Below are 23,164 nucleotides of genomic sequence, written 5' to 3' on the forward strand. Positions count from 1 at the left end.
AAATTCTTATAATGCATTTTAGTAACTTAGATTTGTTTTGTTTTAATTTAAAACTATATGTTCTGTTAATTCAAATTGTATCTTTTCTCCCAAATTTTAAGTAATATCATCTTTTATAAATACTTATATTAAAATGAAATTGAACTTAATAAAATCATTACATCATTGGTATTAAAACGTGCATGGGTCTGTAATAGAGATAGGCTCAGCTCGGGCTCTAGAGCTGAAAATAGGTTGCGGGTTCGGGCTCAAGCACAGATATACAATCGCCAATCTCCATACGAATTCAAAACAAATAAACATTTTCTTACTGTCAGAAAATGAAAGGAACATTTAAATCAGTTCAATCAATGTCAAATTTACCCCCCCCCCCAAAAAAAATTAATTAACGCTTATTTATAGTGTTTCTTTGCGATTACTATTGCAATATGTCATACAGTAATGCATTTGAAGTGGAGCATTTTTAGAAAATTTAGAAACTTCTGTTAATGAAGAACATTTGACGTAACATTTTTCATTAACAGAGAGATCATGTCAGACTGTAGAAGGCTCAGTTTTTTTATACAAAAAAGTTTACTTCGGGCTCGGATTTTGGTCCGAGACATTATCACTCGGGCGGGCTCGGTTACAAATTTTCGGGCTCGGGCTCTCAAAAATGAGCCCGAACTCATCTCTAGTCTGTAACCCTTTCTTTTCTGGACTGGCAATGTCTACCAGGTCAATACTGGTACCTTTGGATACAGGAGATCCAAGGGAAACCATTCCCCACCTCCACCATTAATGCGCCACAGTATAACCACTCTGAACCTTAAAGGCCTGGACATCCACGGGTAAAAGCATTTAAAATCATCAATTGTTACCCGCTGCAGGGGCCAAGACCCCCTAGTTTAATAAGTAAAATTAATCAAGACTAATGGGAATTGATTCAAAGCATAAAGAGACTAGAATAGCTTTCATGTGTGCAATGGAACCAGAGTCTGATATTTTTCTAGATGCGTTTATTGCAAACAGGCAGTGCTGTAGCTCAAGGATGGGGGGGGGGGGACAGTTAGGCCATCTGACATTTTTTTCCCTGTAAAATTAATACAAATGTAAAGTGGATTGATTTCAAACCGCCTTTTCTTTCGGCAAGTCCTCCCTAAGCCCAAGGTGGGTTCCCCTGAACATCTGTCCCCCTCCCCCCCAATTACAGCATTGAAAACATGTAATATTACAATTAAAAAACAAAAGGAGGCCATGGTTTATAGATTTGTTAAGTTTTAGAGGTATTAAGATTGTTTTACAGCCAATTTAAACAAATCAACTGAAACAAAATGTAAGCATAAATATTTATTTCAACTGATTTTAATAAGTTAATACAATAGATTTAGATTTATTTACATATTTATACAGAAATGTTACACAACTAAGCATCTGTTTCTGGTGGCGTTTTTGCTTTTTTAGTTGATTCTTCCTCCATGGGTCCAAAATCTACCATTTCTATGAGTTGCTTTTTGCCATGTGCTGGTGGTCCAATTAACTTTTCCACATCTGAATAATTTAAAACTTCACTTTTCAAAAGCTCTTCAGCTAGCTGCAAGAAATTTCTACAATTAATTATGATACATTAAATTTTTTTGCAGCCATTATTATAAAGATGGACAGCAAGAAATAGATAACATTTGAAGAAACGCAAACAAAATTATCGTACGAAAATGATAATTTTTTTTTTGTTTTTGTTTTGTTTAATGAATGAATGACTATGAAAACTAACAAAATCACAAGGTCGAAAATATTTCCTTGCAAATTTATTCTTCAGCACTTACTGTGGAGGGTTTTTTTTTTTTTTTTTTTTTTTGTAAATACCAATCCAAAAAACATAACTCATAATGTAGACACGTAATAAATTAATAATAAAGGTTGTAATGTTAGAAGAGAGAACTGCTTTATATTAATAACTAACAATGGTAAACTTTAACATTTTCTAGAAAGAAAAGCAAGTTATTTTTACAGCCAACTAATATCAGTGATTCATTTACAGAAAAAATTAGTTTTCAATGTTATGATGTGTATGGATTGAAATACAATATGAATATTATAATTTTTATTTACTGGTTGTCAAATATTTTAATTGATTTTCAGAGGTATAAATACTGTAAAGGCAGCTTAAATATGTTTCAAATAGATTTTTTCATCAGAAATATTAACTTCCAAAATAATGTCAATATACAGTCGCTTCCTAGCTTTTAATACCTGGGTACCTCTTTCTTCATACAAACATTGTTCTGCCCCTCTCCGATTTTTATAGTAATACAAGTTATGAGTATTTTCAATTAGCACAAAAGATGAAAATATATGCATTATCAACAATAATCTGTGCTCACATTAAAATGAATTACATCTGATAGACTACATCTGAACTATTTATGTACAATTACAATCAGCCTTTTACATAAAATGACACACACTTTTTGGTTGATAACGTGATACTAAAGCACCAAGACTAAATAACTACCAATAAGCATTAATTTAGTACCAAGTCATCAGATTCCAATTTAGCTTTGGTTAAAATCCTTAAAAACAATCTTTTTTGTTCAAATCAGTTTCACAAAAAAATCCAAACAATCTTAATTTAGCATGTTCTTTTAACGATATAAACTGTATTTTAAAAATAGAAACAGGAAGGAAAAAGAGAGTTATTACAATTCGAAAACTCACCCATGTGACGGGAAAAAGTCCAACAAAATAAACATAATTAGTCGCACATCCTAAGTGTACCAAAATATGAGGCCGGTGAATGATAAACTTACACTACAATCAATAAACATAGCTAAAGAAACAACTTTCATATGCTGAAAAGAGTTAAGAACGTTGAATGTAAAAAATAAAAAAAGGACAGACGATAAAATAAAAGGTTGTCCGAATAGGGCAACCAATTTTAAACTAATTTAAAATGAAATTCTAAATGGAAACGTTGTTTTAAGATTTGGACAGCAGCCAAAAAAATCTCTTTTAAAACAATTAGTAGAATTTTACTCGCTCACGCATATGCAAAATGGCAACAGGAAAGAAATAAAAATTCCTGAATAGCGTTATGTTAATTAACGTTTTAATTAATATCTCCGCTAATTAAAGTCACACAATTACGAGATTGGTCCTATTGTTTTCTTTGGAAAATTCCGAATTGATCGGTATCTCGTTTGACTCTCGATTCGCAGCGGTTCTTGAGAAGATCGATCTTCAGACAGACAGACGGACGCGAACAGATTTTAATATTACAGTGGATAGTTTCATAAAATGTAATCCCGATGTTACACAATAATATTTAATTGTTACCAATACAGATAAGACAATGCCATGGTAACAACAACATAACAAGTAAAAACAATACCATGTTTTGTTTAACATGGATTTTATGCACCCAATATATATTTATTTATCATTGTATTGTTATATAAGTATTGCTAGTTGTAAGATTAACAAATCACACAAAATTACAAAGAAATAGATGGTAAAAATAGAATATTAGTGAAATATTAACACAACATTAAAGAAACGGGAAGGATTGTTTTTGAGCACAAATTTTCTCGAAACATATGCTGTCCTTGAAAAGATATCTTTGTACTATTAAACCTGAATGCTGTAGGTCATTGCTGCATGCCCCCCTATGTCTCCGTAAAGAGGCTTGTCCCATAAATTAGAAATTACTTCCTTAATGTAGAATTTTTATGCATTAAAATAACACATTAAAGTTAGAAATAAATTCTTTATCCACAAGGCAAGCTTTATCAAATTTTGTTTTAAGAATGTAATGTAATTTTTAAAAAACTGAATACAAGTCAAGATAAAAACCTAATGTAGGTGACAACTAAACTTCATAATGCACAAATTTGCAACTTAATTGTAAATTTGCAAATTTGAGCACTGTAAGTATTTCCTTAGTTACCAATTGTATAAATCATAATTTGACTACATGCTCTTTTAAAGAATAAGTAATACACAGGGTGAGTTCAATCGAATCTGCCATACGAAAGGGGGGTAATAGAAGAGTCCGAGCGGAGTATGGAATAACCACTATTGTGTCCAATCCTTAACCGTAACCGAGTTATGGTAGATATAAGGAAAATGAGTAAAAAAACAAAATTCTGAGAAAACGACAGATTTCTGAGATTCCTGTAGGACCTACAAGGAATATAAGTACATATTTGAAAAGAGCAAATTAAATCCTTTCCCATCAAAATAGTAGCATTTTACAGCAAGCTACAAGCTTTGAAACGTTGGACACACTCAGAATTGAAATGTAGCCTAAGTTTTCAAGTGACATTTTCAAAAACAACCGTATGAGCTATAATCGGTCAAATCTACCAAAAACTGACCCATTTTACTAGCTTTCAGATGATACAGCAACAAATCATTTTGGGCTTCAAGTTCAGCAGAAATTCGAGCTTTTGTTTGAAACAGTGTAAAAATCTGCATTCGTTGGAAAAGGAAAACCAGGGAAGAGTCGCACTTTTGTGTTTTAAATTTTTTGTCATGAAAGCTTGCTGTTTTCTTTGTTTAACAAAATGATAGTTTTATATGAAAATAATAATTTTAGCATTTTATTAAGTGAAAAAACACAACAAGAGATAACAATAAATAGAAATTACTCTCCCATGCTTTTCACAATGGAAAAAACAATATTAAAAAAGTTACCCATTAAATCAATGAGCCCATTTAATCAATCTTCAAAATTTACAAAAGCTGCTGAAATAGGTTGCCACCACACCTGATACACGCTCTTGCCCTTTTGCGAACAGAAACAACCTTTGCTCTTAGAGAAATTTTATTTCTTAGTTTCACTACTACTTCATCAAGCCAATCGCTCAATTTTTGCAAACTAGCTACTTCTGTTTTGTAAACTTCTTGTTTTAAGAATTCCGAAACAAAGAAGTCCATGCGTCGGGTATGGGGATCTAGGTGGCCAAGAAATTTGGCCCGTATGACCAATCCATTGGGGATACTGTTCAGTTAGAAATTCCGGAACGGCATTTGAGGAATGTGCTGGGGCTCCTTCGTGTTGGAAAATGATTTCCTCTCTCTCTGGAACAGGAATAATATCAAGTAAGCCAGGCAATTGATGTTCAATGAACTCTAAATATGTGTTTCCTGTTAGGTTACCTCGAAACACATACGGATTAATCAAATGAGCTCTTATTACGCCAAGCCAAACATTTATGCTGAATTGAGTTTGGAATGATGAGTTTCGGGAAAAAAAAGGATTATATTCAGCACAATGATGCCAGTTATGCTAATTTATGATGCCCCCTCTAGTGTATGCAACGACTCATCTGTCTACAATATCTTTCTCAGAGAATGGTGTTCTTCAGTGTCTCGGGCTAGTAGTCATCTGCAAAATGTTACCCGCTTTTCTGAATGTGAATTGCGCAATTGTTGTACTAGTGTAAAATGATAAGGGTGATACTTGTTTTGGTTCAATGCTTTCATCACTTTATGTTGTGAAAATCCACCTTCTCTAGCTATCGTGCATAAACTGACACTTGGGTTTTCCACTACTCGGTCCAGTACATACTCTTCAACATCAGCAGAACAGTGATACTGCGAACACATGATTTGTTATTCACTCGAGGAAGCATAATAATTTTGCATAACTGGCATCAGTCTTCTGAACAAAATCCACTTTTAACCCCAAGTTCCAAACTTGATTTAGTTTAAATGTTTGGCTGGTTGTAAATGAGCAATCATTTGATGGGTCTGCATATGGTTTTTTAAGGTGTTTTAATGCAGGAAGCACATATTTAGAATTTATGGAACATCATTTGCCTAGCTTACTAGATGCTATTCCTGATTCGGAGATAGCGGAAATCATTTTTCAACACAGTGGTAACTCTGCTCATTTTCAAATGCCTTTTGGAATTTTTCTAACTGAATAGTATCTCCAATGTATTGGTCTTATGGGTCCCATTCCTTAGCCACCTATATCACCAGACCTGACACCAGTGGTCTTCTTTTGGGAATTCTAATAAGAAGTATACAAAACAGAAGTAACCAGTTTGAAAGGATTGTGCAACCGGTTTGATTGAGCAGTAGAAAAACTAAGATATGAAATTTCACTAGGAGCAATGGTTGTTTCAATTCGCAAAAAAAGGAGAGAGCATGCATCAGGAGCGGGGGCGACCAATTTCAGCATCGATTCTAAATTTTGAAGATTGATCAAACGTACTCATTGATGTTAGTGTAACTTATTAATAATTATTTCTTTGTTGAAAGCACGGGAAAATAATGCTTTTTTATTTCTGCTTATTGTTATCTCTTATTTTTTTCACTTAATAAAATGTAAAAATTATTATTTTGATACAAAAATATCATTTTCTTAAAGAAGGAAATCAACATGCTTACGTGAAACTGAAAGTTTAAAATAGAAAAATGTGCGACTCTTCGCTGGTTTTATTTTCCAACGAATGCAGATTTTTACTGTTTCAAACAAAAGCCTAAATTTTTGCTGAACTTAAAGCCCAATATGATTTGTTGTTGTATCATCTGAAAACTAGTGAAATGGGTCAGTTTTTGGTAGATTTGACCGATTGTAGCTCAAATTGTTGTTTTTGAAAATGTCCCCTGAAAACTTTGGTGCTATTTTAATTAGGAGTGTGTCCAACATTTCAAAGCTTGTAGCTCACTGTAAAATGTTACTATCTTGATAGAAAAGGTGTCATTTTGTAGGATTCAATCTGCTTTTTCTAAACATGTACTTATTTTCCTTATAGGTCCTATAGGAATCTCAAAAATCGGTCTTTTTCTCAGAATTTTGTTTTTTTACTCATTTTCCTTATATCTACCATAACTCGATTACGGTTAAGGTTTGGACACGATAATGGGTGGTTCTACACTCTGCTTGGGCTATTCTATCACCCCCTTTTGTATGGCAGATTCGATCAAACTCACCCTGTATATTAAAATTAGCCTAAATATAATAAACATTTTTTAACTACTCCAGGGTTGCCACAGAAGTTCAAGAATGAAATTCCCTGACATTTCCAGGTTTTCCAGGTGGTTTTGAGAAAAATTCCAGGTTATCAATCTCCACCTTCATCTTGCAACATTAATATATACATCTCAAATTTTGATAAAATTTACCTCATTTTCAAACTTTACAAACAATGGCTACCAAATTTAATTTATTCAAGCTGAAATAATCAAAAATATGTACTAAGGGTGGTTCAATTTTTTTTTTCTCTGTCGGCTCGAGTCCAAGACACCCCTTATTTTTTTTAGACTTACTAATAGTATTGTGCTGTAAAAGTTTTAGCTTCTTGCTCAAATTTTAGGAGGGTGCTCAATGACCCCTCCATTTAACATTAGCTCTAGCATAGAAAAAGTCAAATTTAGAAACATTTAATTTCCCCAGCTGTTTTTTTTTTATGTAAGTAATTATTTTATTGCAATGAATATGCATATAACTCGTGTAGATTATAGTATGTAACATTGTTTATTCAGTTCAATGAATTTTTTTAACCCCCTCCTCATACTTATGAAGTTTGAGGGAGGGGGTCGAGCACCCTCTTTCAGTTGGAATAGGAAGTTAAAATTCTCCAGTATTTTACTATCCACAAGTCTAAAAACATTGAGTGGTGTCCTGTTTTCTAGGAGAAACCTTTTTTTTAAAGTGTATTTTTGAACTTCCCCGAATGTACTAACACAAGTGAAGCAAATCACTGTAATAAACAATTTATGTAAATGTAGCATATCTAATTTTCAATAGCGAGGAGCCACTGCCTTATATCAAGTGAAAGAACTGCAGAATTAGCAATTGTGACATCTGTATCACAAAAATAAAGTTAATTGCTAAAATAATCTGAACTAAAACTTATGAAACCTAAACTTTTTCAATTATTGCTTTCTACCCCTCCAATCCATTGAACTCAAAGCGCTTTTAGACTTTGGCCTGTAAAAAAATCATGCACCTTTTAGCTTCACATATTTCCCCTGTTTGTGGCTCATAACACAGGGGTGCTCCCCCCCCCCCCAAGTTAAATAGCACCCCCACCCCCAATATTTCTGAACGCCTTAGCGCTTTTTTTATTTTTAACCCTCTTTTTTTATTTTTTTTTACCTATTTATTTATTTTTAATTATTATTGTTTTGAAAAAAAAGTGTGCTCGCTCCCCAATAAAATACACACACACAGATGAAAATAATATGAGTAAATAATTTGAATAAAAATAAAGTAAAATAAATAATTAAAAAATCCCCCCCCCCACCCAAAAAAAAAAAAAAATTGATGGCACAACTTTCGCCATAATCACTCCTGTGGGCACCCTGTCATAAAGTTAAAGTTTGAGCATTGATCAGAAACTTCTCTGATGTGCAGATTTTTTTTTAATCGGATTACTTTTATTTTGAAAGAAAGAAGCGCATTGGAAGTCTTAAAAGATCACTACCAAAATACTAAAAGATTAGCGATACTTCTGTAAAAAAGAAACTTTCTAAGTTTAAAATTGTCTAATGAACTAAATTTACAGAACAAAATTGTTTAGAATAATACGATTACATTAATTAATTTAAAGAAATAATATAAAATATGAAAAGATTATTGCAGCTCATTAAAAACTTCAGTCGGCACTCCCAGACAAAACAACGTGCTGTGCATCATAACAACTTCAGAACTGCTGACGTAAACAAGCAGCGCTTAAACAGAGCCCGCTCAAACCAGCTCAATGGCTCAAACGAGGAAGAAAAGAAGTACCTTCTGCGCATGTCCGCCGCTGACTGCTATGGTGCACGCCGACTGCTATGGCGATGGCGCACGTGCCAATGGCAGAGATGTTGATAAAAAGAACTGCAGGGGGAAAAAGAAAGAGGGGAATGACAAAACAACGAATAGGAAGGGAATGGCGGCAAAAAAAACAAGGCAGAAAGTTTTTTTTTTTTTTTTTTTGACGTCATAGACCGCAGGCCGCGCTAAGAAGATCGGATATGTGCAATTTTTCATTTTCCCTGACATTTCCCTGATTTTCGGCCATTTTCATTTTCCCTGACAATTCCAGGTTTTCCCGGTTTTCCCGGTGCGTGGCAACCCTGTACTCTATTACTAAGTGTTTCTAAAACTTGAGCAGCATTAATAAAATACATATGGATTAACATATTCAAAATTTTTTTTGCTACTTATTACTAATTAAAATAGTAGGATAAAATCATTAAAACAAAATGTTCAACAAATGCATTACCAAATTCAATTTTTCTTTGTTTTCAATCAATACAGTCTCTGTTTTCTTGTATGCTCTAGCAACTAATGCTCTAGCTTGCTGTAAAAATAATTAAAAAGTATTTTATGCCATTAACTTATTTTAAATAAAAAAACAATAGGGTCTGGTGGGGGAAAGTGGTCAATGAGGTAAAGTGGTCATACATCAAATAAATGGCTATAGCTTGCAAATAAATGTTCGAATGAATGTGAAAATTTTATTTTAGAGTAGGGCAGTTAGAAACTACATTTTGAATACAAAATTTTACAACTGGCAAAATTTTATTTGGTAAAAAAAAATATTTTGCGTGAATATGAAAAATTTTAAAATCTAAACACCTATTTTAACTTCCTTGGCAAATTTTGTTTGTTAGAATTAGGAACAGATTGACTGCACAGGAAGCTTCCTACATGTCTCAAGAACTGTTATTCATTAGTAGTTAGCTGAATCTATTTTAGGTAATTTTTTAGAACAATTTAAGTAAGATGGGGTAAAGTGGTCATAATATTAGGCTTAACGAATATTGTTCTTCTAATGTCACTTAATCTTTAAGTATAAGGCAGATACAGATTAAATATTAGTTTTACTTAATATGTATTGTTTTTACAGTAAACGGGGTTAAAAAGACGAGTATATGCTTATATATACGCATAAATACTCGTGTAGGCACGTACATAGGCGGATTCACATAAATGCACCAATAAATACGTATATGGGTATGCCCAAGTATTTTTTATCAATACAGCTATACATTCTACTATACACGTTTATGCTCGCTTATACTCATATATACATGAAAACTTATATACTCAGGTAGACACGTAATATACGCGGTCGTACTCAAGTAGACATTTACATACAAGCATAAGAAATACAAGTTTACAGGGTGAGTTTAAACTCTTGAGCAAATTTTTAAAAGGTGTTAAAAGGGAGGATAGAAAGCAAGAATCATAAGGAACATATGGTCACAAACACAATGCTAACGCACTACATGCACGCAAAGCCAGAAACTGATGGATGCAAAAAAAGTCACAAATTTATTACACAAAGACAATTTTACACAACATTTTAGGTCTCAAGAAAGTTTTAAAGCGATTGATGAAATTTGCGGCCTGCAGCTGTAATAAATGTGTTTCGCAATCACAAAGCACTCTCTGTTGCAATAACGAGACTTTAGAAAAACTTTCATCAGCCGCTGCACCTTTGTTGCGATGCTACTACAGGCCGTAACTTTTAACAACTGCTCTAAATATTTCTTAAAAACTAAAATATTAGGTAAAATCATCTTAGTGCAACAAATTTGTGCCCTGCTTTGCATCCATCAGTTTCTGGCTTTTTGTGCATGTAGCGCGTCAGCTTAAATTCACTCTGTAGGCGGACATGTATATAAGCGTATATTCTCGTGTATACGCACATGTACTGGTGTATGCACGTAAATGTACGTATATACGTCTATACAAAAATATGATCGTGTTTACGCGTATACATGCATATATACTCGTGTTTCCATATATATATACGTGAGTAGATACATACCCCAAAGACGCACTGGATGTATCCACGAATTAACTCGGTATGTACACTTATATATGCGTAGATACGTCTACTTTACACATATGTACTCAAGTATGCACGTATTTTCTTGAGATACAAGTGCATACGAGCATATGATGTTCGTTTATACGCGTATATACTCGTATACACATGACACGTTTATACATGTGACACGTATGTACTCATGTAGACACATATACACTCCTGTAGGTAATCACGTATACATGCTTATGTACTCGTATATATACTTATATACTCGTATATACACGTATATACTTGAGTAGGCACGTGCATGCATATATCTGATATATACATGCATCTGCTCATATAGGAACGTGTTTACTCGTGTATAACACGATACGAATATATTCGTACACGCATGTACTCGTGAATATACTTTTAACTATAAAAACCACAAAAATATACAAGTTTTAGGGTTATGTATAATGACTTTGCATCTATTTTTAAATATGACCACTTTACCCCATGCTATGACCACTTTCCCCCACCCCATGGGGTAAAGTGGTCATAAAAACATAGGGAAATGAAAGTGCTATAAAACTACTAAAATCAATGTTTTTCTTCCTAAAATTCAATGTACCGTGTTCTTTAATAATGCAATGTAAAATAACAATAAAAAAAATTAAAGTGTTTAAAGAATTTGTTGTATTTATTATCCACCTAAGTTGAAAACCTGCGATTTTATGACCACTTTACCCCACCAGACCCTATTAATCATTATTATAAATTTAACAGTTCACGTTGTATAGTGTCAAAAATTACTTCATTAAAAAAATGACTCAAGTGTTGAAGTAGCGCTTATTACATATAAGTTTGCAGTTTATTTTTAAATTACAGTAGACTTTCGATTATCCCACTTGTGACTATCTGGCTTAGTAAAGAATGTTTGAAATGCCCCAATGGCAGGTTTGGCACATTAATTAGAAGCTGTCTCGTGTTCATTTTTGCACATGACACTTATGACTAATCAAGAGGTTCTAGTTCCTCTTTACTCAGTCTAGCATCACATGATTGCTTTGGAATTAGGAATTGGTACAAGCACAGTTAGTGACTGGAATAAAAACGAGCAGAAATCGAAAAGTGGTGTGCTGTCCAAGGTAGTGAGAATGGAATAAAAAATTGAAAAACTATGTCAGGTAGGCATAAAGAGGTTGATGAAGCTTTATTTTTATGGACAGAACACATAAGAGGAAATGGTTTGCCTGTGACTGGGCGGATATTGAAGGAAAAAGTGCTACAATTTTCCCGACAATTAGATGGAGTGGAATCAGAATTTGCTGCTAGTGACGGATGGCTGAATCGTTCGAAGAAAGGATTTGGTATTCGCCAGATTATGATATGTGGAGAAGCTTTATCATCAGATTAAGAGGCTGTAACTGAATTCAAAAACTATCTTTCACACTCAGAAGGATTTGAAATGATTGAGACAGCTTTTGAGTATATAAGTCAACAAGAAAAAGCGACTCCAGCTGATGTATTCTGCTTGCTTAAGTGGAGAGACATTGCTTCTCGTAGTAAGCAGTAATGCCAACTATATACAGTAGACTCCTGATTATACGGATTATGCTAAAGGAGAACATTTCTGAGGAGCAGCTCTGCAGTTGCGATTAGACGGGCCAAAATTATAAAATGTTGCCAACAAAAACACTTGCATCAATAAAAGAAGCTGCTGCTGCAGGATGCAAGAAAAGAAAGGAAAGAGTCACCATCCTGGCTTGCAGTAATGCAACTTGTAATCATAAATTAAGATTCACTTTGATAGGAAAGTCAAGAAAACCTAGAGCTTTTTAATAACTTAAAAGTCAGGAATAGCTGCCTCTATATTGCACACATCAAAAGAGGGTGTGGATGAATTTTGCTATCTTTAGGACTTGGTTTCACAATGAATTCGTACCGACTATCAAAAAACATTTGGGAGACGTTGGTTTACCGAGAAAAGTTTTGTTAATTCTTGACAATGCACCATCTCATCCGTGCATTGATGAACTTACTGATGGTGATATAAGAGCAGTATTTTTGGTCACCCAATGTGACAGCTCTTTGCCAACTGATGGATCAGCGTGTACTTGCGTGCTAAAGAGAAGGTATTGCCAGCAATTTCTAAAATTGTTGACATCAGCAATTGATAATGATGAAGATTATTTAACAACTTTGATGAAAATTGACATGCTAGATGTTATACGATGGATGGCTGAAGCATGGGCTGAAGTTCCAAACTCATCACTTTTAAAATTTTGGAACAATTGGTTAGACAGTAGAGATGCACTTTGTGAGGTCAAGTCTGAATTGAATAAAAAAGCAAAAGGCTTGTTTCATTGCTTGAAAAAATACCAAGATGCGACTGGGCCAGTGAAAAGGATTTCACAGAATGGATGGAAAGTGACAAAATTCATGAATGTTCAGAGAATGACATTGTAGAAATGGTCGTGCAAGAAGAAACACCAAAAGAAGAGGAGGATCACAGGAAATCTCATCCCACGCTCAGAAGGATTTGAAATGATTGAGACAGCTATTGAGTATATAAGTCAACAAGAGAAAGCGACTCCAGCTGTAATCTGCTTGCGAAAGTAGAGAGACACTGCTTCTTGTAAAAGGGCTGAAAAGCAAAAACATCCTCACTCAAGGACTTTTTCTCAAAATGAAAACTGAATATGTATCTATTAAATAAAACATTAAGTAATACTTCTGATTTTGTTATTTATCTAAAATATGTAATTACATGTGTTTTAATTAAGTAGGGGATAGAGTAAGAAGATGGAACTCCGTCCTATCCAAATTTTTTGTTATCTGGACGGCCAATCCACCACATTAATCCGCATAATCTGGAGTCTACTATATACGGTTGGCACTACTGAAAGTCATTTATATTAATTTGATCTACAGTCAACCTCTCATAATGAAGTTGAAGGGTTTATGATAATAATCCCATTAAAACCAAGGTGCAGCCATTGAGCTATAACATTAAGAGGAAATCGAACTTGGAGGTTTGGTTTTTTGCCCAAGCGAGTACAGCAAAAGAAGCGCTCTTTTCATGTTGAAACTCAAGTTATAATTTTGTAAAGCGTTGTGCCACGCATTTTTCAAATCCTTAATCTGCTCAATTCTAAATGGAAAAGGAAGCAGTCTGTTCCCATTAAACAAGATGTTTTATTATGCAAAGCATTTTGGCATATTCACTCAAAACTCAGACTACAAGCTTCATTGCTGAAGAATGGGAAGTTTTTTCCTTCTTAGTATTATAACTTAATGGGTACAGCATGCAAATCAAATTGCATACTGCTGGGTTGAAAAACACTATTTCATATTATAGTCATTTTAAATCTTTTTCAACATCTGTTATAAACCAAAAGTCTACAATGTCCAAAGTTCTAAAAACAATTTTAAATTATTCATCTAATTTTTCATCATTTTTTTTTTAATTTACTGAACCCATACTTCAGTTTTCTGTTTGACTTTAAAATTTGTTCCATTGGGATAGCTCAAATTTAATAAATTAACTAATTATTAAATAATTTCACAAAAATTCCATAAATAGGGTAAATTGGAGAGTGGAGAAACACCCTAAGTGATTTAATGTAACATTAGTAAATGACATAAAAGATTGTTTCTTATTATCATTCAAAAATGCAAACAAGAAAGAATAAAAACGTACATTAACTCTTAGGTATAACATGTTAGATCATTATACGGTTTCGCTTCATATTCATAAAAAAATTAAAGGGTCAACGCTTGTAGAAGTCTTCTATTGACTAACCAACATTAAATTGTTCCGCACACTTTTCACTTAAATAGAAAGTTTATTATTATTACTTAGACTATCAACAAAATTCAGTTTTTATCAAAATTATTTATCTTTTCAAATTGTCTGTTAAACAGATAAAAAAATTGAATACCATATCAAATAATAATGGGCGATTCAACTTGGCAAATAAATTTGCAGAAGGTGTTTTTGGGTTTTATGGTAAATGCATGTTAGTCATTAAGGGATTCAATGTACCCTTGACACACATGTCTACAATTTTAGTGCTCATTTGTGCACTTAATTTATTTCATTTTTCATTTTATTTATTTAATTGACATTTTTCAAATTGACCATACATCTATATATGTATGAGCGACAGTGTTTCTTTGTTTGTTTGCACCCCATGGCCAGAAACCCCTATAGCATCTACAGCTCTGAAACTTGGCACAAAAATTGAACGTACCCCGTGGCATGCACCTCGAACCTGGAATTCTTAATTTCTAATTAGTTTTTTCTTAATTAAATGTTTTATGTGATTTTTAGCCCTTTTTTGTGTTTAATTCGTCACAGACCCCAAACCAATAGCGCCAGAAAAATATTTTTTCAACCATAGTGTAGAGAATTTAATTTCAAATATGACAACTGAAAAATTTTTGTGAATTGATCAATTTTTGAATTTTTTATAATTTTTCGAAAAAACCTTTATTTTTCATTTTTTTGGGGGTTTAACTTTTTTCTAAGCCCATCCCCCAAAAAGTATTAGATATTTCTTTCTAAAAAATTTAGTATGTAGTAGTCAAAACATGTCTCCCTCTTCAGAATTTTTTTTTTTTTTCAAAATTACGCAATAGCTTTTTTATTAAAAAAATTAATGAAATTTTGAAAAAACCTTCATTTTTCGGTTTTTCCTGGGTTAAATTCTTTCTAAACCCATCCTACAAAATGTATGAGAGCTTTCTTTCTGAAAATTTAGCATGTAGTAGACAAGACATTTCGCCTTCTTCAAAAAAAAATTTTTTTTTCCAAAATATGCAATAGCTTTTTTTACAATTCTATTAAATTCAAAGTGACATATTTTTCCAGGTCGGGGGAAAAATTGTTTCTTCATTCTGTGACATCATGATAGGGCTACGGTTGCAGTTGAATAGTAGAACCAGTGGTTTTTTGATTTGGTTATTGCGCCATTGTCATATTTGTTTATGGATGTTCATTGTGCGAATGTTAATTGATTTTCTTTTTAATTTAAAAGTTGCTTGGCGAATTTGGTGATAAACAATGGAGTTGTGGATTATTTGTTTATTTCGCAAAATATTTTAGATTGCAAAAGATTGAATTTTCGATTTTAAAGGGCGTTCATGTTATTTTAGTTAAAAAATATGATTACCAGTTATTTGACATCAGACGTGGAGGGGGGTATTTTTTTTTTTTTTACTCTAGAGAGTTTTTTTTCTTTTTCTTAAATGATAGCTTTTCAATAGTGAAATTTTTCATATGGGGTACGGGATTTCCTTTTTGTCCTAGATGTACCGTGTTTTTTAATTGTGTAGTTTTTCTGCTGGGGAGTTGAATTATTTTTCATATGGGATACAGGATTTCCTTTTTGTCCTAGATGTACCATGCTTTTTAATTGCAATTGCTTATCAGCCAGAGTTCGTTTCGCTCGCTGATTGTGTGAGTGACTGTAGCATGGTCTCTCTCACTTCCGCCGGATGTTTCGCTGTATCTATTTTATGTTACATATTTGCGTACTTAATTTAATTAAAATATTGAGGTGTTTCTTTTTTTTTTTTGCAAACATTACTTTTTGCAAACTACGGGAAACAGAGAGCTGTTTTTCTGCACCATTTAATTAAACAAATAAAGTGTAGTTTTTTGTAAGATCTTTGTTTGCAATTTTTGCGTAAAAAGATGAATGACACAAAATGCAACTAGAAATAGGTATACGAAAAAGATAGCTATAGATAATTGATACCGCAGTCAAATTTATTTAAACAGACGCCGTAGGCGGCAAACTTGGCATAAAAACGGGGGCACAAGCAACGCCGTGGGGGTGCTGCTAGTATACAAATAAAGTTAAATGAGCTAGTAAAACAACATTACTCTGATTAATTTAGCATTAAAAAATGCAAGCTTATAATAATTACTTCATCCATGGTACGAGCCAGTCGCATGCTATAAGGTTTCTTTCCAATGAAATTTCTATTCATTTCTTCATCTGATGGAAAAGACAGTGGACCTATAACTTCATTCATTCCATACTGTTTGATTTGAGCATAAGCCATTTTTGTTACTTTCTTCAGATCATCCTGTGCACCTACCAAAAAAAGCGTATTAAGTTTTACAGATTCATTCATTATTTTTTTCTTTTCTGCACTATATTCATTAAATCGGTACCTTGGAACCAGGGTTGTAAGAGTTTCAGCCAGTGGTGGTTTTAACCATGGTTAAAACCGACTTGGATAAAATTAGTTTTATACTGTTTTGGCCACTTAGATAATTATCAAATTTTAAATTAAAACCAAATTATAAATTATTAAAAAAAATGTAAAACAAACCATAATCAATCATCTTGCATTATTTATCTAAATAGTATGTTTTACAGTTTGTAGAAATTACAGCATGTTTAGAAGATAAGGTTTACATGAAAAATATGCAGTAATATTTAAAAAATAACAGAGTGAAACATTGCAAGGCTAAATAGATTGATTTTAATACTCACACACACACTAATTTTCCACACTTCCACTTTTTTCACACAGAATTTCTTTTAGAAACACATAGGAATTTTTAAAAAAACAAAACAAAAGGTACATTGGGAAAACACCTTTTGAAAATTAAAAGGCAACACTACTGAAAAGTTACTATAATTATGTTACAGGCTACGTGAAATACACCGCCAGCTTAGTCATTTCCAGCCGAGGACTGCAGTTTTGTGCTTATTAGCACCCATCTCCAGCTCAGTCACTTTCCTATGCCGGGCTGATGAGTGCTAATAAGCACTAAACTGCAGTCCTCGGCTGGAAATGACTGAGCTGGCGGTGTATTTCACGTATTTCTGCTTTAGCCCTGGCTAATGGGCTGTAATTTACTGAATATGTTATAGGCTGTTTTGTATTCCTTTATCTCTTGTTTTAGTTGTGAGCAATTTCAGCTATTAATTTTGAAGAAAGTTAAAATTTGGTCACTACTATTGTTATAATAATGTAAATTACTTCCACTAATATTAAATTTAATTAACTAAAATTGCTATGCTTAACTAAACAACTTCCAACTAACAGATTTATTAGTTGCAAAACACACATCTCTCACATACATACAAATTAGAAGTGTATTTTCACGTAATTTAGTTTTGGCCAGTTCTATGGTGGTTAAATCCAGTTTTGGCCAGTTTTAACTAGGTTTAGCCAGTGGCCTGGATAAAATCAGTTTTGTCTGGCCAAAACTACAACTCTGCTTGGAATAAAAACAACCAACGTCAAATTTTGACGAAATTTAATTTGCCATACATTTCTGTCCAGAAACAGAAAATTTGACCAAGCAAAAAATATCCATGTTAGGCAGCGCCCAAGTATTAAGTTATAATAATCACATTTAGCAATGTCCTAAAGATTCTTAAAGATGTCGTAAATATTTTTATTCAAAGCTAAAACAACCAATATCATTTGCAATTGAAGCGCCTAGAAGCAAAAGTGTGACAGTGCCAAAATTAAAAATTTGGAGATAACTAGTGCAAATGTTAGGAGAAACGCACAATGTCAGTGAAAATGTTAGTCATCTATATTTGGGGCAAACCAAACCTGGCAGCATTGTGATGACTACACAAATCCTAATCACAGCATTATGATGCTGCCAGGTTAGGTTTGGCATTTACCCCAACTATAATTAAAGTTTAAATAGTTATAAGTTTAGAGCATATGTGGTGAAATCTAAGTTCAGAAATTCAATTAAATAAAATGTTCAACAAGTTTTTATGTAGCATGATAATAAAAATGATATTTAAAATAAACTTCTAGCAAAAAGTTTTGAATAAATTTTAACAAGATTTGAATAAGGATAAAGATAGGAGCATTGAACAATCCAAAAGCAGTAAAAAGAAGTTTCAATTTAAACATTTAAAAAATTTCAGTTAAGTCAATTAAAGAATAAGTTACATCTAAAATAAAAATGCACATTTAAAAAATTTTACATTTTAAACATAAATGTGTTTAAAACAATTAAAACCTAAGTGGGGAAAAAGTATCATCTTTTCCCCTAAAAACACAAAAGTGCAGTAAATCCCTTTTTTACTTCCTTTCACAAAAAAAAAGTATTGTAGTCGCGAAAAAATTTTCACTCAAAATTTGGCCATAATTTCCATTTTGCTCACCCCCGAATTGAAGTTGAATTTTTTTTCCACCCGACTACACGCGGATAAGTGCCTAAAAACGTATAGACACTTGAAATATCCATTTTGACATTCCTTGAGTTAATTACAACTTTTCTTGTGACGTCCGTATGTACATACGTATGTATGTGCATATGTATGTTGCATAACTCAAGAACGGTATGTCCTAGAAAGTTGAAATTTGGTACGTGGACTCCTAGTGGGGTCTATTTGTGCACCTCCTTTTTTGGTTGCATTCAGATGTTCCAAAAGGGGTGTTTCACAACTTGTTGGGAGATAACTCATTGTTAATTTCAATGCAAACTCAAGTGGTGTTATAATTTGGCGGACACTTGGCAATATATCGCCAGTCTTTTGACTGCCAAACAAATTTCGCAATTTTTTTTAAAATCTGGTTTCAAATTGGCCACTGTTGTTGATATTTAGAGAGTTAATTATTGAATCACATTAAATTTTCCAATAATGGGGAAATAACTTTAAATTGGTGTAAAAGGAAGTCATGTGATGCACACATCAGCTCATTTAATTTGATTTAGAAGCAATTTCAAATTGCGGAATTGTTTGGAAAAATTCGGTAAGTGTACATTGGTTCTGTGACTACAAAAATTAAAAATCTGCTATGTATTTATGAAAACGTAGTGCACCTAAATCCCCTATGTGAAAATAAAGGTATGAAATATTGTGTGAAAATACTGAGAAGGTTAATGTCAAAGCTAAATCTTTAGATTAAAGATTAAACACTATGAAATTTTTAAGTTGGAACTAATAACAAATAAAAAAACTTAAAACTGTTTTTTTTCTTTTTCTGTACAAGTACAACAAATTGTTTTGGAAGATTTAACATCAATATTGCTTTATTTAGATATTTTTAATAAAAAATAGCATCTGAACCATACAAATACAAATGTGACGACCAGCAACAGGCTCTTGGCCTAGCTAGGCTGGTCCTAGTCAATTTATTAGTGCTCAATGAAGATCAATGGTTCTCTTAAAGCTATCCACCCCTTCGCTCAGTACCACCTCTTCCGGTAAGTTGTTCCAAGTGCACGCAACTCTACTAAAGTAGTAGTATTTCCTAATTTCCAGGTTAGCCTGATATTTGAATAGCTTAAAACAATGACCCCTCCTTCTGCTTTCCGTGCAAAAATTTAATCCCCTCTGACTCTCCTTTGCTCCAGGCTATACATATTAAGTCTATTTAGACTGATATCATAATATACCTAGAAATATAAATGCTTAATAAATTAACAAACAAAATTTGCAGGAAATAAAATATTACCTGTGCTGACTCGATTAAAGGTAATTGATTCAGCCACACGTCCACCAAGTGCCATACACATTTTTTCAAAGAGCTTTAAAAAATTTCAAAAGTTACATAGTCAATACAAAATTACTGTAATGTCTTGAAGTACAAAGAGAAAAAACTCACTTCTTCTGATGAATAAAGTTTCTGGTCTGATGGAAGGTATTGAGCAAATCCTAACACATTAGTAGTCCTGGGAACAATTGAAACCTGAGAAAATATTATAAGTAAATGTGCAACTATAGCTTTAGAAACAATAAAGGCAAATTTATTATTTTTAGAACATTCACAAATAAACAGACTGATCTTTGAAATGAATATCTAAACAATACCAGAAGAACATACAGCAACTTACTGAACCTATGTAACTTGCTGAAAACACCAAAAGAATTCGAACATTCATAACTTTAAATTACATAACTCTAACAGAACATTGGTGAAGAATCGTATTAAATTCTGTTAACATAAAAAACTATTTAATCCTCAAAATATCCTCCATACCGAAGCTAAATCATGTTCTTCAATCATTTTATAGCGATGTGGATACCGGAGAATAGATATCATTCAATGCTTTTAAGTTATCCAGTTTATTCACACCATCATAAGCGCATCAATGTACTTTCGAATTGTTTTAAATAACAATATTCTACATGTAAAGCTAAACTGGTTTTCTCATTCATTCACATTTGTAATACAGCCGATTCCCGCTACATTGCGATTTGACTTACACGAAATGGCTACAAAGCGAGTTTTTCACAAGTAACAAATTTTATAAGAGCTAACGTGAACAAAAAAATTTTATACAACAAAAAAATTTTCAGATGAATAATTTCGGCAGAAAGCAGAAGATTAATTCATTACTTTTTCTTGTTCTTCCTCTTCTTACGAGTTCCTGACATGCATACGGTGTCAGGGGAAAACTGATAACAATCTGATCGCATAGTTTAAATCATTATCATCTTCATATTTTAAGTTAAAAATATAATTACTGTATATAATGTACAGTAGAGTGGAGTGAAAAAAAATGGATTTTTGGAAACGGGTACCTTTCAGTTACTGTGTATGAGGCTTAGTAACAAATCTGTAAAATATTTCATTTTTACAACCTCATCTTGAGTCCATGCATTTAATTGAAAATTTTGATTTTTTTTTTTAGAAATTTCAAAAAAAAAAAATTCGAAATGAAAAAAATGATGACGGGTGCTTATTAAAGGGAAGAATAAAGCCTAAAATATACCAAGAGTTTTTAAAAAGCCACTTAAGATTAGGGTGTTAGTCTGAGCAGTTTATCAAATCAAGTTTATCAAATCTGTCGAAATGTCTTATATTTTCAACATATTGGACCAACATGGAGTTGTAAACAAGCAGACAAGCGTGGAGTCCTGCAATATACAAACCCTATACATTGATGGAAGACTTGATGATACTATGCGTTTAAACAAGACAGAAGATGGCAAAATGCACAGAACAAATATTGAAGACCACATTTCTCTAATACAGGGACCTGAATCACGGTTTATTAATTACACAGTACCGTTGTCTGGGAAAGCCATTGACATTGAAAATTCTATATTACCGTACTTTTTATAAAACAACCTCACAATGTCTGAAATTGTTTGCATTGTTTCTGATATATGCAATACAAATACAGGAAAATACAAAGGTATACTTAGGAAACTGGAAAAAAAAACTTAGTAGACCTCTGCAGTAGGTCATTTGCCAATAACATTAAAATGGATTTCCTTTGCAGAATTTGCGGAAAAACTAGATGGACCTACTGGTGGACCGTAAGGATCTGCTGGGCCTGTTGCTCGAAGCTTAACAGCATGCCATACTTTGAAATCAGTTCAGTTTGGACCCAGGGAGTTTGTCATTGATCAGATTGATAGTGGCAATAAAAATGATTTGAGTACTGACCAATAGTAGCTTTATAATATGTGCAAGACAGTTTTGACTAGGAAAACGTCGAACAATTAGAAAACAGATGTCCAAGAATGCTTTCCCACGCCACATGGTTGACTACAGCAAACAGAATTTTCAGACTGTATGTAGCTACGACTACTCCAACTGAAACTTAAAAAGGGCTCACTACTTTTATTGTAAACTAGTGGTACCCGCACGGCTTTGCTCGGAGAAGAAAATTAAAAGGCCTTTTGGTTCGCCTGTATATTTACAAATAATGTATGGTGAATTTCTCGCCAATTGGCTTGCCCATGTTACGGTTCCACGTTGTGATAACTTGGTTATTTACTCGTCCATCTTTGGTAATTTTGCTCGGGAAAATGTTCTTAAAATTGGAAGAGAAAAAGAACAAAATCGAATTTTTGAAAAATCTTTTCGAGGTGCACACCCCCATGCTACAAACTAACTTTGTGCCAAATTTCATGAAAATCGGCCGAACGGTCTAGGTGCTATGCCTGTCACAAAGATCCTGACAGATATCTAGACAGAGATACTTTCAGCTTTATTATTAGTAACTAGTGGCACCCGCACGGCTTCGCCCGTAATAGAAAAATTAAAGGTCTTTTGGTTCGCCTGTATATTTACAAAAAATGTATGGTGAATTTTCTCGCCAGTTGGCTTGTACCGACGTTACAGTTCCACGTTATGATCATTTCGTATCTCGCCCATTGGCTTGTGCCCATGTTACGGTTCCACGTTATGATAATTTCGTAATTTATGATAGTTTTTTTTCTTAAAATTGGAATAGAAAAAGAACAAAATCGAATTTTTGAAAAATCGCTTCGAGGTGCACACCCCCATGCTACAAACAAACTTTGTGCCAAATTTCATGAAAATCGGCCGAACGGTCTAGGCGCAATGCGCGTCACAGACATCCTACAGACATCCTACAGACATCCAGACATCCAGACATCCTCCGGACAGAGAGACTTTCAGCTTTATTATTAGTAAAGAAGTGTATACTTCTGGTGTCT

At 33.2% G+C, this 23,164-nt stretch overlaps 1 protein-coding gene across 1 annotated transcript in view; it reads right to left on the minus strand.

The window, feature by feature from the left end:
• Window positions 1–1,322: 1,322 nt before the first annotated feature.
• Window positions 1,323–23,164, minus strand: part of LOC129217403 (paraplegin-like) — a 79,277-nt gene continuing 57,435 nt past the window's right edge. Inside the window, exons 16-20 of the mRNA XM_054851700.1 lie at window positions 20,355–20,438; window positions 20,205–20,277; window positions 16,686–16,855; window positions 9,207–9,284; window positions 1,323–1,573 (exon numbers count right to left, since the gene is read on the minus strand). Of these exons, the coding sequence (XP_054707675.1) occupies window positions 1,406–1,573; window positions 9,207–9,284; window positions 16,686–16,855; window positions 20,205–20,277; window positions 20,355–20,438 (573 nt within the window). The 3' untranslated portion in view covers window positions 1,323–1,405. The remainder of the gene's footprint in view (window positions 1,574–9,206; window positions 9,285–16,685; window positions 16,856–20,204; window positions 20,278–20,354; window positions 20,439–23,164) is intronic.

This window comes from Uloborus diversus, chromosome 2 (genome assembly GCF_026930045.1).
Source record: "Uloborus diversus isolate 005 chromosome 2, Udiv.v.3.1, whole genome shotgun sequence".
In the NCBI taxonomy this organism is placed as follows: Eukaryota; Metazoa; Arthropoda; class Arachnida; order Araneae; family Uloboridae; genus Uloborus; species Uloborus diversus.